Below are 13,993 nucleotides of genomic sequence, written 5' to 3'. Positions count from 1 at the left end.
TCCAGAGATTCCTGGGATTCGCCAATTACTACAGGAGGTTTATTGGCGGCTTTGCTGATATCGTGGCTCCTATCGTCACCTTGACCCGCAAAGGAGGTGATCCAACTGTTTGGTCACAACAGGCAATAAATGCATTCAAAACCCTGAAGGAAGCTTTTGTGTCTGCTCAGGTTCTCAGACATCCGGATCCTAGGGTACCGTTTGTTCTTGAGGTAGATGCGTCTGACGTCGGTGCTGGGGCCGTCTTGTCACAAAAAGACCCCCAGACCCACCGCTTACATCCATGTGCCTTTTTTTCCCGTCAGTTTCTCATCAGCGGAAACCAACTATGACGTGGGAAACCGAGAATTGCTGGCAATTAAATGGGCCTTTGAGGAATGGCGGCACTGGTTGGAAGGCGCTGCACACCAGATCTCCGTTATAACGGATCATAAAAACTTACAGTATATACAGTCAGCCAAACGTCTGAACCCCCGACAGGCTCGGTGGTCGCTGTTCTTCACTCGGTTCAACTTTATTATCACCTATCGTCCTGGTTCCAAAAATATTCAAGCGGACGCCCTGTCTAGAAGTTTCCTGGCACATCATGCTCCGGTCACCTGCCCAGATCCTATTGTTCCTGTGTCTATGATTCATGCCGGATTAACTCAAGATTTGAGCTGTACCTTACAAAGGTTCCAGAGGTTGGCTCCTGATAACACTCCGGCAGGATGTTTGTTTGTCCCAGTTCATCTAAGGAAGACAGTCCTTGCTGAGGCACACAACAGTCGGACTGCTGGGCATCCTGGAGTCTACAAAACACTGGAAATCCCTTTCCCGTACTGTATGGTGGCCGTCTCTGTCTGCTGACGTCAAGAGTCACGTCCGGTCCTGTGAAGTTTGTGCCAGGAACAAAGTTCCCAGACTCGCCCGGTAGGTCAGTTAGTTCCGTTGGCCGCCCCTGGTAAACCTTGGACACATCTGTCCATGGACTTTATAGTCGATCTGCCACCCTCTGCGGGACACAATACCATTTAGGTCGTGGTAGACCGGTTCAGCAAGATGGCGCATTTCATTCCACTCACTAGGCTTCCTACTGCTCGAGATTTGGCAATCTTGTTCATTCAACACATTTTCCGCCTCCATGGACTCCCTACAGACATCGTCTCCGATCGGGGTTCCCAGTTCATAGCGCAGTTCTGGAGATCATTCTGTACCCTCCTGGGAATCAAGGTCAGTTTATCATCTGCATACCACCCTCAGTCAAATGGGCAGACTGAAAGGGTTAACCAGTCCTTGGAGAAGTTCTTGCGATGCTACATATCGGAGTTCCATGACAACTGGTCCTCCTTGTTGCCCTGGGCAGAATTTGCCTGTAACAACTCCTGTCACTCATCCACGAAAACCTCTCCGTTCTTTTGCAATTATGGTTTCCACCCCAGATCTAACTCCTTGTATTCACTCCAGTCCGTTGGTATTCAGGAGATCCGTTCCACTGCCAGGGATCTCAGAGTTGTCTGGAAGAAAGTACATTCATCTTTAAAACAAGCCTCACTTGTTGTAAAAAAAATTTCGGACCGACACCGTACCCCCTGCTCTCTTAAGGTTGGCCAGAAAGTCTGGCTGTCTACAAAAAATATCAGGCTGAAGCAACCTTGCAAGAAGTTGGGCCCTAAATTCATCGGGCCGTTTCCCATCATCAAGCAGGTGAACTCTGTTGCATTTAGGTTAAAAATTCCGGGCTCGTTAAGAATTCCAAACACATTTCATTGTTCTCTGTTAAAACCAGTTCTTTATCCAGCTCAAGCCCAGTCTTCAGGCAAGCCACAGAGGTACAGTGTTCAGAAAATCTTGGATTCCAAAAAAGTGCAAGGACAGGTGCACTTTTTGGTACAGTGGAGGAACCGCGGGTTAGAAGAACGCTCTTGGGTTCCGCGGAGACAACTCCATGCTCCCAAACAATTGAAGGAATTCTTCAGGAAATTTCCAAGAAAACCTGAGTGTCGGGGTCCCTTGACCCCTCCTCAAGGGGGGGGTACTGTCACGAGCCGCGGCGGTACTCACAGCCGCCGCGGCTCGCTTCTCATGTGCCCCAGCGTCCCGGCCGTCACCTTAACGACCGGGACGTCATTTCCTCTTCTTGTCCGGCCGTTACCAGGGCAACGGCCAGACGCTAGTACACTAGCGCTGCGTCCCGGCGGTGCTGGTAGCCGGGCGCATGCGCATAGCAGGCAGCCTGTGGGCTGATTAGGCTTATTAACAGGCATTAGCCTGCAACTGTGTAGGTCAGGGGCAAGCCCTGATTGGCCCTGCTGGATACTAGTAAATTAGCCTGCAGGAGTGTGTTCAACTGCTGATTGGTCTGTGTCTGTACTTAAGGCAATGAGGTCTGCTGCCTCATTGCCGGTTATAGCTTCTGTGCTCCAGTCTGCTGACCTGCTTGTTCCAGTCCCTGTATCCTGTATCTACGTTTGACTTCCCGTGTATGACCCTTGGCTTCGTATTGGACTTCGCTTGTGTTTCCTGTGACCCTGATCCTTGGCTTGTTTACCTGTTCTGCTACTTTGCCTGTGACCTCTGACCTCAGCTTGTTCATCATTACTGTTACCTGCTGCCGGCCTTTGACCTCTGCGTGGACCTGACTCTTCTTGCCTGGGTTCTCCCCAGCCGGTACACACTTCACGACCCTCTGTCAGTCTGCAGCCCAGTCTGTCCCCACCATCAGGGGCTCCAGTGAACACCTGACTGGCAGAGTAGACTTCGGGTTGTGTTGTGCCGGCTGGAGGGGTTCCTAACAGCTATATAAATAAATGGTAATGATGATATTGATAAATTATCCTTTTTATACTCCCATTTCATGACAAACCGTATACAATAGATTATTTTTCTTGAGCTATTTTTCAAATACTACTGTTATTCATGGTGCATTATCATATTATTTTGACTAGACTTAACAATAAATATATACATAAATACATCATGTGGACAACGACCCTCTATAATCACAACCATCCCCAAAATGAAATGTGTTCTGTCTTCATATTGTAGGTGCTGTAACAGATAGTGGAAGTAAAGCATTTTGAGCTGGACTGTAAGTTACTTTGCTTTGATGTTGATGATAAAAAATTAACAATCTGTGCCTGTCTTTTAGATTTTTATATCCACAATTGCTAATAACATTAAAAATATGTCAACTTGTACTAAAATTACAAGTAGTTTATATTACATATAATTATAGCTCAAACATAAACACAGTTTCATCTCTCTTTCCCAGTCTCATAAAATATTGAAATTTTACTCAGGATTCTGATAAAGTGTGTGATTGGCTTGATTCCCCACATTCTTCAGTCCTGACTAATGTCATGCTACGATTAGCTTCAAATTTATAATGCTGCAGATTGGGGAGAATATTTGACTTTTTAACCCACTAACCACTTATCACATGACTATGATTTTAAAGGCTCTTACAAATTCAGTGAGGAAATACCGTAAATCTACCTGTAAATATGGACCTAGTGGATCCAGGGGCTGGTTGGCCTGGGGGGTAGAGGGGCATCTGCTGCCCGGGCCAGTCCCATAGTGGGCTACCTTGTGCTGCATTTCTGGATTCCTGCATTACTTATCCTTTGAGATGTTCCTATAATGTCTCCCTGCCAGGCTAAAATTTGCCAGCCAGACTCTGAGTAGCTTGTTCAAATGCCCCAAAGGCACAGTAGATAATTGTAATCATGAGCAGGATATTGAGCAGTAATGGATGAGGGTTAAAATTTGCATAGACTGGCTTATTGGTAAACAAGGAGACATAGTAAGATACAGATTGGTGGAAGATTGATACTTAGGAAAGAAGGAAAGAAAAAAACATAATACAAACTGACAGGCTACACTAATAGCGAAAACACTGAGGGAAAGTGTTAACCAGATTGATGGGTCAGGCAGGCCATGGTTGGGGAACCATAGAAGATAGTCAGAGAGAGATGGGTTAAATAATCAAAGTGTTTTGGCAGACAAACCATCGCAAACAAGCAATAAAGAACAGATAAGTGCAGAAGGAATAAACAGAAATAATAGGAACAAAGGTGATACAGAATGTGGGCAGAGAAATATGTCCTACATCCGGCTGCTTGTGAAGAGCCATGTTTTGGTACCTGCATGCTCATGGACCTATAGCTGTCCCCATTTTCTTAGGAGGAGTTCTATGATTATCAGATCCCATAGGAAATACTGGCCCTGATTCATTAAGGAAAATAAGGCCAAAAAAATTTACTAAGTTTTCTCTTAGACAAAACCATATTATAATGCAAGGGGTGCAAGTTTGTTTATTATTTTGCACATAAGTTAAATACTGCCTTTTTTTTCATGTAGCACACAAATACACTGAAATGTAAAGTTCATCTAGGACATGCCCTACCCTAAATATAGATCTGCCATCACATTTTAAAATTACCTTCCCCTGCAATGCAACATGATTTTGCCCAGGTGCAAAGTCACTCATTTTTTTGCTTTACCTTTCTTAATGAATCAGGCCCACACTGTGCAAAGATCCATTACGGTTAGGATGAAAAATAAAATATGGATTTGGAAATAAGATGCAAGGGTTTTTTTGCTAATGGATTATAAATGCACAAACTCTATAACAAATAAGACACTTGCTTTCATTGTGTAGCATGCACTATTTGATTGGCTACTGTATTTTACTGCACAATTGCACTTTTCCATATTGTTAGCAAATCCTTACACTAGAGACAGCAAAACAAAAAGTGGGATTATCAGCAACGGGATAATTTATATATCAACCAAACACATGCAAATTAGCATCTCTAGTGCAAATTGCTCCAGTATTGTCCATCTCTCCAGATCCTCCCTCCTATTGCTTGGAAAGAGTGTCAGGATTGGATCGTCTAAGGGCAAATAAAGGAATAATCTGTTTAACGCAAAGTTTCTGAACTGGAATCCAACAGTGATCTGTCAATAGCATACATGCTCAGTACACAGTACAGACTCACACTCTCAGGCCTACTTATCTTGCTGAAATCCATCATGTCATAGTTTACTAATACTCTGGTTTTATTTCATTCTGAAGTCTACTTAATCAAGTTGAATGGCACTAATAAATTACAGTGTAGGGTACTAGCAGCCCTGTAATGTACACATAACTGGCTTCAATTTAAATGTTTTTCTTTAGTTTAGTTGTGTCACTTTTAATTTCATATCATCAAGCAGAATTATTTACTTCATTTCCCCACGATACAACACACCACTGCTGTGCTCTCTGCATTGGATACAATGATATTCATTAAGCAACTTTGTATAACATCACAAGGCAACAAAAATAAGCAACTCTAATGAAAACAGACCTTAACTTCTGGAACTGTCTTATCACCTCCTGGCTGGGCAGTGGCTGGGCATTAAAATAAAAATTTCCCCAAATGCCTTTATCTCTTTCAGACTATTCCAGTAGCAGTTAATTATTACACATTCAGAAAGCCCTCACTTTATTTGGAAAAACATACCCTCGAGACTCTCATCCAACATACTAAGTAGGCCTGTTGCTAAGGGCAGCACAGGTCTCCCCGATATAATATCATCACCCCCCCCCCTCCACAGGAACAACTTCCTCGCTCAATATTGAATCTGGCTTTTTAAATCGATTAACACCCCTTTGGGGCTTACCTAAAAAGCAAAGACCCCCAGTGACTAAAATACTTCCAGCACTTAAATTCACAACTAAGCTTTGCGATCTATAGTCAACAAAACGATCACCTTCCTGGTCTCCACCCTGCCTCCCATATAGAACAACCCAACCTGGGCTATGGCCAGGTTCCAGGATTGGATCCAAGCTGACCTTAGTTTCCCCATAGATTTTTGCAGACCTGGTCAGTGGCTATCTATTGCAAAACTCCAACAGTGGTCTGCCACCAAAGCATTGACCTTGTTTCAATTCTTTCACATTTGTAATTTCCTATACTCCTTACCCCGACCACAGTCTCTGATACCTCACCCTATTTGATAGTATCTGCAGATACCATCCAACTAGCAGGGGCATGTTTTCCATATTTATGGTTTTCTGCTTGAAACTGCTATCCCCTTCAGAATTACCATGAAGCAGAATGCTAAAAGGATCTTGGCTCCCCACCAATCAAGGCAGCCTGAGAGGACATGTGACTGGGAATCCTCAAATGCTCAATCTCACTCAAGGAAACTTCCTACAAAGCGTATTATTAGTGGTATTATACCCCAGCAAGGCTCAGCAAAATCCCTCAGTTATATCTGATTGTTGGAGAAACTGTGTCCACAGGAAGTTCATATATGGTGGTCTTGCACTGTAATAACTCCCTTTTGGGATAAAGTTCACAGACTCCTGACCAGCCTTTTTGAAGCCCCAGTGGCTAAAGACCCATGGGATTTCTTACTCTGTTATCCCCCATGACTTCAACAAACTAGCCACACACTTTCTTGCAGCAGTTAATGACCTGTAAGCTAAAAATTGGAAGCCCTTGAGGCTCCTGTCCTTCTCAAATTGTCATAAATTTGGCATAAAGCAGCCATGGAGGAAATAACCTACTACCTCAATGTTAGAGGTCATGCGTTTAATCAAGTGTGGGCTCCATGATGTTCAAAAAGAATAGACATTTACCCTCTTTAGACCTCTGATTTTCCCCTCCCCACACTCCATGAAAGGAAACCTAATATTAATACTTTCCTCTAGCTCTGTTATACCCCATTCATACTACACCAAAATCCCGGGTTTTTGCCGGGGCGAGCTCAAACGACCCGGGTCTTGGTGCAGTATGAATGGTACAAGTCAAAAATCCCGGGTCTAAAAACCCGGGTCTTCAACCCGGGATTTATCGAGGGGTAATTCCCGGGTCGGACCCGAGTTGCCTGCACTATGAATGGTGCAACCCGGGTTTTTCAACCCGGGTTGCACAGAAAACAAGCTGATTGGCTGTCTGCCTATCTCTGGAGGATGATGTCATCAGTGGGAGCCCGTGGAAGAAAAAAAAAACAGTCACCTTTCAATGACATCACCATTTTTCAGCCAATGAAAACTGCTCTGTTGATGACTCCCACAAATTGCCAGGGCACAGACTTGTGCAGTATGAATGGGGTCAACCCGGGAAATTCCCGGGTCCGAGGTGCAGTATGAATGGTGTTTCTGAGCTGGGACGCTCCGAGCCCCGGCAAAAACCCGGTTTGAAAAACCTGGGATATTGCCGGGGCGGCAGTATGAAAGCGGTATAACAAACTCTCTGTATTTACTTGGAGTGGCTAGGATACTAACCTCCACTCCTTACTAGTTCTGTATCGTCACCCCTCCCCCTTGCTTGACCTCTACCCATCCCACTCCTAATTATCTTGATCTTAAAAGTATGGTCATAAGTGTTCCCAGTCTGGTTCTCTGCTGTTCTTTGTCTTTTGTCTCCTCTGGTTTGAATTTGTTATACTTACTTTATATTTCCTGATTTCTATTGACTGTTCAATTGTATTGAAACAATTTATTGTTACATATTTTACCAACCAAAATAAAGATGTTAAAAATAAACAACTATAATGTTGCAAAAACATGACTGAAAACACAAAGGAATTTAGAAAGAAACTGCACAATGCAAATGGTTGAACTCAACTAAAAGTTTAAAATATCATTTGAAAGAAAACTATAATCAAGATTATTTTAAGGTATGGGAGATAACAAATAATTAAACTTTGCAATCTATTTAGACTTGGAGGCTTGTGACTGCCTTTGAACCTGCTATGTGCCAATGATGTCACACTCCTAATGATGTCATACCCATTCCATGTTCCACCCAAGCCATTGTATTATTATTATTAATTTTTTTATTATTATTAATTTTTATTTATAGGGCGCCACAAGGTGTCTGTGGCGCCGTACAGGGACAAAAATGAATTACAATACAAAGTGAGACAGCACAGTACAGTAAACATAAAGCACAGTAACTCAGTAAGCTCAATGCACAGCTAGTGAGGGCGGGGGGAGTATCCGCAAATGACGGGGCACAAAAGGAGGGCGCGGAAGACAGGGAGACCCCCAGAGGGGGAGGAGGGCCCTCGAGGAGGAGGGCAAAGTAGCTGGAGAGCAGAGTTAGAAGTGGTGGAAACAGGAGGAGAGATGGCCCTGCTCAGAGGAGCGTACAATCTAAGGGGAGGGGTGGACAGACGGAGAAACGCAGGGGAGAGAGGGAGAGTAGAGGGATGGAGGCAGGGAAGGGGAAAGAAGGGTATTATAAGGGAATTGTCACCAATTAATGAGATTGATTTATTGGCCTTTGGAGATGATAAGGGATTATGGGGCACAAAAGCAATGGCACACTGCTGAATGATAATGTATACAAGCAGAGATATTAATACCTGTAGAATCCACATTAAATTCTCTATGTACATCATGACACAAATGGAAGAGAAAGAAGTGACCTAAAGTACTTTTACAAACAATGTAAAATGCTTGCTATTTTTCTAGAAATCATTATTATTTTAGTTAATTAATTTTTTATCTGTTTCCTATTTTTCCTGCTTGCATTTCCTGTTTATTACCAGTTACATCATATGAGGAAGGTGGCAGATTTACAGCAGATTAATATTAAATACAAAAGATGACTCTTGCCACTGTTCTTTGAGAGGTATCCTCAAAAGATATTTTCTGTTTTTAAAATACAGCGACAAGCTTTTGTAATATTCAAAGAATGATGATGTGTAATAAAAAAATTACAGACTTGGGGTCGAGAATATGTTATTCAATTTAGCATTGAATGAATGAAAAAAATAATAAAAATAATATTGTTTTTTAGTACTCATATAGTGAAACAAACAGATATTGTTTTCACACAATGTGTCAGATAAAATATTTGTTTTTGATGAAAGTTTAATTTATCTGAATCTCTGAAAAGTGGAGTACAGGAAGAGTGGAATAAACTAAAACAATGCATTATTAAATGAAAGAGAAATGTGGGCTAGATACTTTATACCGCTTTCATACTGCCGCCCCGGCAGTATCCCAGGTTTTTCAAGCCGGGTTTTTGCCGGGGCTCGGAGCGTCCCAGCTCAGAAACACCATTCATACTGCACCTCGGACCCGAGAATTTCCCGGGTTGACCCTATTCATACTGCACAAGTCTGTGCCCTGGCAATTTGTGGGAGTCATCACCAGAGCAGTTTTCATTGGCTGAAAAATGGTGATGTCATTGAAAGGTGACTGGTTTTTTAACGCATAAAGATGATGCAAAAGTGGGTGGTGATTGTTTACCACATTACTTTGTGAAATAAAAGCAATTTTCTCCAACAAACTCCGATTCTGCTTCAGCTTGATCTGCACTCCACCATCCACCATTTCTCCTAAACTCCTTCTCGAATCTTCCACGGGCTCCCACCGATGACATCATCCTCCAGAGACAGGCAGACAGCCAATCAGCTTGTTTTCTGTGCAACCCGGGTTGAAAAACCCGGGTTGCACCATTCATAGTGCAGGCAACCCGGGTCCGACCCGGGAATTACCCCTCGATAAATCCCGGGTTTTTAGACCCGGGATTTTTGACTTGTACCATTCATACTGCACCAAGACCCGGGTCGTTTGAGCTCGCCCCGGCAAAAACCCGGGATTTCGGTGCAGTATGAATGGGGTATTAGTAAAGGCACAAATAAGAGAAAGGCAATATGGTTCTACAATAAGTGGCAAACTGCATATAAGACATATAGACAGATCCAATCAGAGGATAAAAGCATATAAATTTAATTTAAAAGAAACTAAACTAGCAATAAAATGTGTTAAAGTGCAGACAGAAGAACAGATTGCAGTCAGTAAAGAAAGGGTGACCAAAAGTTTTTTTACATACATTAATGAAATGGGAAAACAAAACAAGGGAATGGATAATGAGGTGGTAGATTGGCTGAAGGAGATAACGACATTTCAGACTACCTAAATAATAATTTTTGCTCTCTGTTTATTGTTCAAAATTCAGAGACATATCCTACTGTACTTTAGATACCCGTATTTAGTCAAACAACATACATTGTCCAAGACGGCCTGTATTAGCTGTTGGCAGATCATGTCCAACAAAGCTAGCTAGTAACTAAAGTCATCATTGTTAATCAGTGGATAAAACTTATTAAGATTTTAACAAGCCATTTAATACAATATCCTACAATAAATTAATTCACAAACTCAAAATTCTTGTATTTGAGAGTGCGGCCTGTATAATGGTTATGACTGACGGGATAGAGTGGTATATTTACTACTGTAAGTTCAGAGAGAGTGAGCGTAACCAGTGAACTACCTCATGGATAAGTTAGGGGGCCTGTCTTTTTAATTTATTAGTGATATTAGTTGATGTTTATATTGGAAGTTATGTTTTTGCATATGATACTAAGATTTGTTAAAGGCTTGACAAATACATATTTTTTTAGACAAAATAGAGACATAGCATAATGTGCACAATACATAATTAATGGTTGTATTGAGTTCAATTCCCGACCATGGTCTTATCTATGTGGAGTTTGCATGTTCTCCCCGTGTTTGTGTGGGTTTCCTCCGGGTGCTCCGGTTTCCTCCCACACTCCAAAAAAACATACTAGTGGGTTAATTGGCTGCTATCAAAATTGACCCCAGTCTCTCTCTGTCTGTGTGTGTATATTAGGGAATTTAGACTGTAAGCTCCAATGGGGCAGGGACTGAAGTACTGAAGTTCAGTAGTCGAAGTGGGCTGGTATACGGTGGTATGCCTTAACGCCACTTCTACCACTACCTTTATGGTAAAATGTATCAAATTCCATTCATTCACATCTTCCATACTGCCACTTCTAAATTTCCACTTCAACCACAGTATCAGATGATATGAGTTTAAGCAATCAGTTTAGTCAAGTAGCGGGAAAAGCAGTAGAATACTTTATTATATAGAAAGAAGAATTGTTAGTCGGAAAAGGAACGTTATATTGACACTTTATAGGTCACCAGTAAGACCTCACCTCAAAACTTACAGTGAGAAGTATAATACACTTCTGGAGGCCCTATCTCTAAAAATACATTAATGATATTTAAAAAAAAATAGCTACTAAAATAGTGCTTGGGCAGAATGACAAAAATTACCAGGAAGACTTCAAGAGTTGAAAATCTACAGCTTAGAACAGAGAAGGGATAGATCTGATATGCTAGAAACATTTAAATATAGTAATCATATTAGCAGAGATCAGGAAGGCAGTGGGTTTTTTTAAATAAAGAGATTTCTAGAGAAAGGGAAGTACTTGGTGAGAAGACGGAAAGACAGAATTAGTTTTATACAAAGGGTCACAGATCCATGGAACAGTCTCCCACAAGATGTGGGTGGGACTCATAGAGTAATTTAATTCAAGAATGCATGGGACAAACATATTGCTATTGTTTAAACTTAGAAAACATTAAGGAAAAAAACAAAAACACACATAAAACAGTAAATGGTTATTTTCTGTTGTCAAGTTCCATGGTTCTATAGGAATTCTGGAACTGTTACAGTTTATTGATCTCACCTGTCCTGCTGGGGAAGCGGTGGCCAAGATGTAAATAAATAAATAAACCATGGTTTGGGACTGAGGATCAATTAATTAAACCCAATGTTTTTTAATGGGAAAGGGGGGCTTCTTAGAAGCAGGAATTTGGGCCACGTGGATGTATTTTAGCTAGTATATAATTTATTAACCCATTAGCATCTGTCCTATACCTGTTTAGGTTTAGTGGGCATGGACTTAATCCTATGGACCGTAACAACACGTCACGTAAAAATGTGGCCACACTTGTAGCCAGGCTGTAACTGTTCATAATGGTTGCTGACTGCTCGATCATTTGTGCACAGTGTTCAATAGAACAATGTATACAGGACATGGTAGTTCTGCATTGTCTATCCCCCTGGTAATCGCATGATGGCATGTAGGAGATAGAACTACATGGTCAAAGATGATTTCATAGTAAAAAAATAAAAAAAATAAAATGTAACTTTTTTTCAGCTCTAACTGGAACTGTTATATCAGATCTATTTAGAGCAAATAAACAGATGCTGGATAAATATACATATTTGTAGTGTTTATTCTAACCTGCAGGGAACATGCTTGTAATAAAATGGTGCAATTTAAAAAATTCAATTCAAATTAATAAAACTCCTAAAAATAAAACATACATTAATTTCTAGTCCCTATAACTTTACATAAGCTAGATAAAATTACACATATTAGGTATGAAAATAAGTTAAAGAAACAGAACACATTTAAGGACATATTTCTAGGGGTCCACTAACAGCGTGACAATGATCATGAGTATAACCATGGCAAAGTACTTTTGTTATTACTATTTTTATTTCGTTTGGCTTTTATAACTCTAAAATTAAAAATATATATTTATTTAAAACTTCTTCCAAATGAAAGCCCTACAAATCACAAAAATATAAAATTTGCTCCAAAATTCTAACAGATAAAAAAAAAAGTTATTGCTGCTTAGCCAGCACGTGGCAAAAATGCTAAAATGTGTCTGATGATGAAGCCAAAAGTATCCTGGTCATTTTACAAGGGTGATGTATACTAGTGGAGCTTGGTACCGTGCATCATGCATTTTTGTAGAGAATCATTTAGTTTTGTATATTAAAAAAATTATTTTTAGATTTTCTCTCAGTCTTAGTTACTTTTTCAATTAATGTGAATGATAAAAGTTCACTTTTAGTTTCACAGAGCGAGTGTCTACAGAAACATATTAATCCAATATCCCCTCTAGATCTTACCCTTTCTTTTGGATTTATTAACCATAATTAGAGAACAGACTCTTGACAAACAGAATAGGTTAGGATAAAGCTGATTCTAAACCTCTTTGGTAAGTAGACCACAGATACTAATGAGGCTCTCTCTGTTCTTTAACAAACAAACAGCAAGTACATAAAACTCCCTCTTTTTAATTGGCAGCAAAGGAGGGGGTGTGAGCAGAAGGACCAATCACAAACCATAATCCCTTGTTTGTACTTGTGAATGGTCCTCCTGCTCAGTCACCTCCTCGGCCGCGGCTGTGCGTAAAACAGAGGCTATACAGAAAATATTTTCCTAGGCTTAAGTATGAATTGTGTTCCTACATTCCTACATCTTGTTGTCCCTGGTGAGAGATTCTGAGTCACCTTTATCCTAATCTATTTATGCAGTTTGTTGTGTGTCTTCTTTATTTACTTTCAACACATTTGATGTCGCTATATTATATTGCTTTGAAGAGAATAGCTTGGTCTTACAAAGATAATATGTTTCTTTTCTCTCTTTCCAGGGTTAAGTCTTAGTGAGCCATCTAAGCACTATGTCAACCATCTATAAGTGAACATTTTGTTACTAAAGAGGCAACATGGTGAAACAATCCCAGCAAGCAAATTCATGGAGTTGGAAGAGAGTCAAGATAGGACTCAATATATAGAGACATAACTATTGGTTACTGCTTACTATTGGATTTGATGCAGCCTGCAAGAACTTTTATTGTTTTATTTGTATCACTATTACTGAGATCAGTATCTGTTAATGGAAAAAATGGACTTTAAAAAACAAAAATATGTATCTGTACAGAATTAGACTCAAAGTCGCACTTGCACTGTAATTAATTAATTTTCAGTAAATAGTTATTTACTGAAAATCATACTTTAAATTGTTGCCAAGGATTTAATTTTCTATGTGATTATATTATTTGTTTTACGATTTCCTATGCTTTGTTTATGTAAATTAAGTGATATCTTGTATTTATTGTTTGTTTTTCATTTGGAATTATTTTATTATAAATTTAATTTGAATATGTTTTGTTGTCACAATTAAATATATTTTATATATTTTTTTTATTTTATTCATAATTTAATGCAGGTATATATATATATATATATATATATATATATATATATATATGTGTGTGAAATAATAAGAAGTAATAATGGTGCTCAGTGACTTGTGAATCCAACAGTACACCAGGTAAACAAATCACTGTGTTACAAACAATAGATGATATATTTGGTCACATACAGTAGTC

The 13,993-nt window shown here is 40.1% G+C and overlaps 1 protein-coding gene across 4 annotated transcripts in view; it reads left to right on the top strand.

Annotated features, from left to right (window-relative positions):
- SUSD1 (sushi domain containing 1) overlaps positions 1 to 13,671 on the top strand; it is a 235,253-nt gene extending 221,582 nt beyond the window's left edge. For all 4 annotated transcript variants that reach the window (XM_075210949.1, XM_075210946.1, XM_075210950.1 and 1 more), the window contains 2 exons: positions 3,028 to 3,070; positions 13,253 to 13,671. In XM_075210949.1, coding sequence (XP_075067050.1) covers positions 3,028 to 3,043 — 16 coding nt within the window. In that variant the 3' untranslated portion in view covers positions 3,044 to 3,070; positions 13,253 to 13,671. The remainder of the gene's footprint in view (positions 1 to 3,027; positions 3,071 to 13,252) is intronic.
- The last annotated feature ends 322 nt before the right edge of the window (positions 13,672 to 13,993 follow it).

The sequence above is a fragment of the Mixophyes fleayi genome, chromosome 1 (genome assembly GCF_038048845.1).
Source record: "Mixophyes fleayi isolate aMixFle1 chromosome 1, aMixFle1.hap1, whole genome shotgun sequence".
Classification (NCBI taxonomy): Eukaryota; Metazoa; Chordata; class Amphibia; order Anura; family Limnodynastidae; genus Mixophyes; species Mixophyes fleayi.
This window is presented reverse-complemented; position numbering and strand designations above follow the sequence as displayed.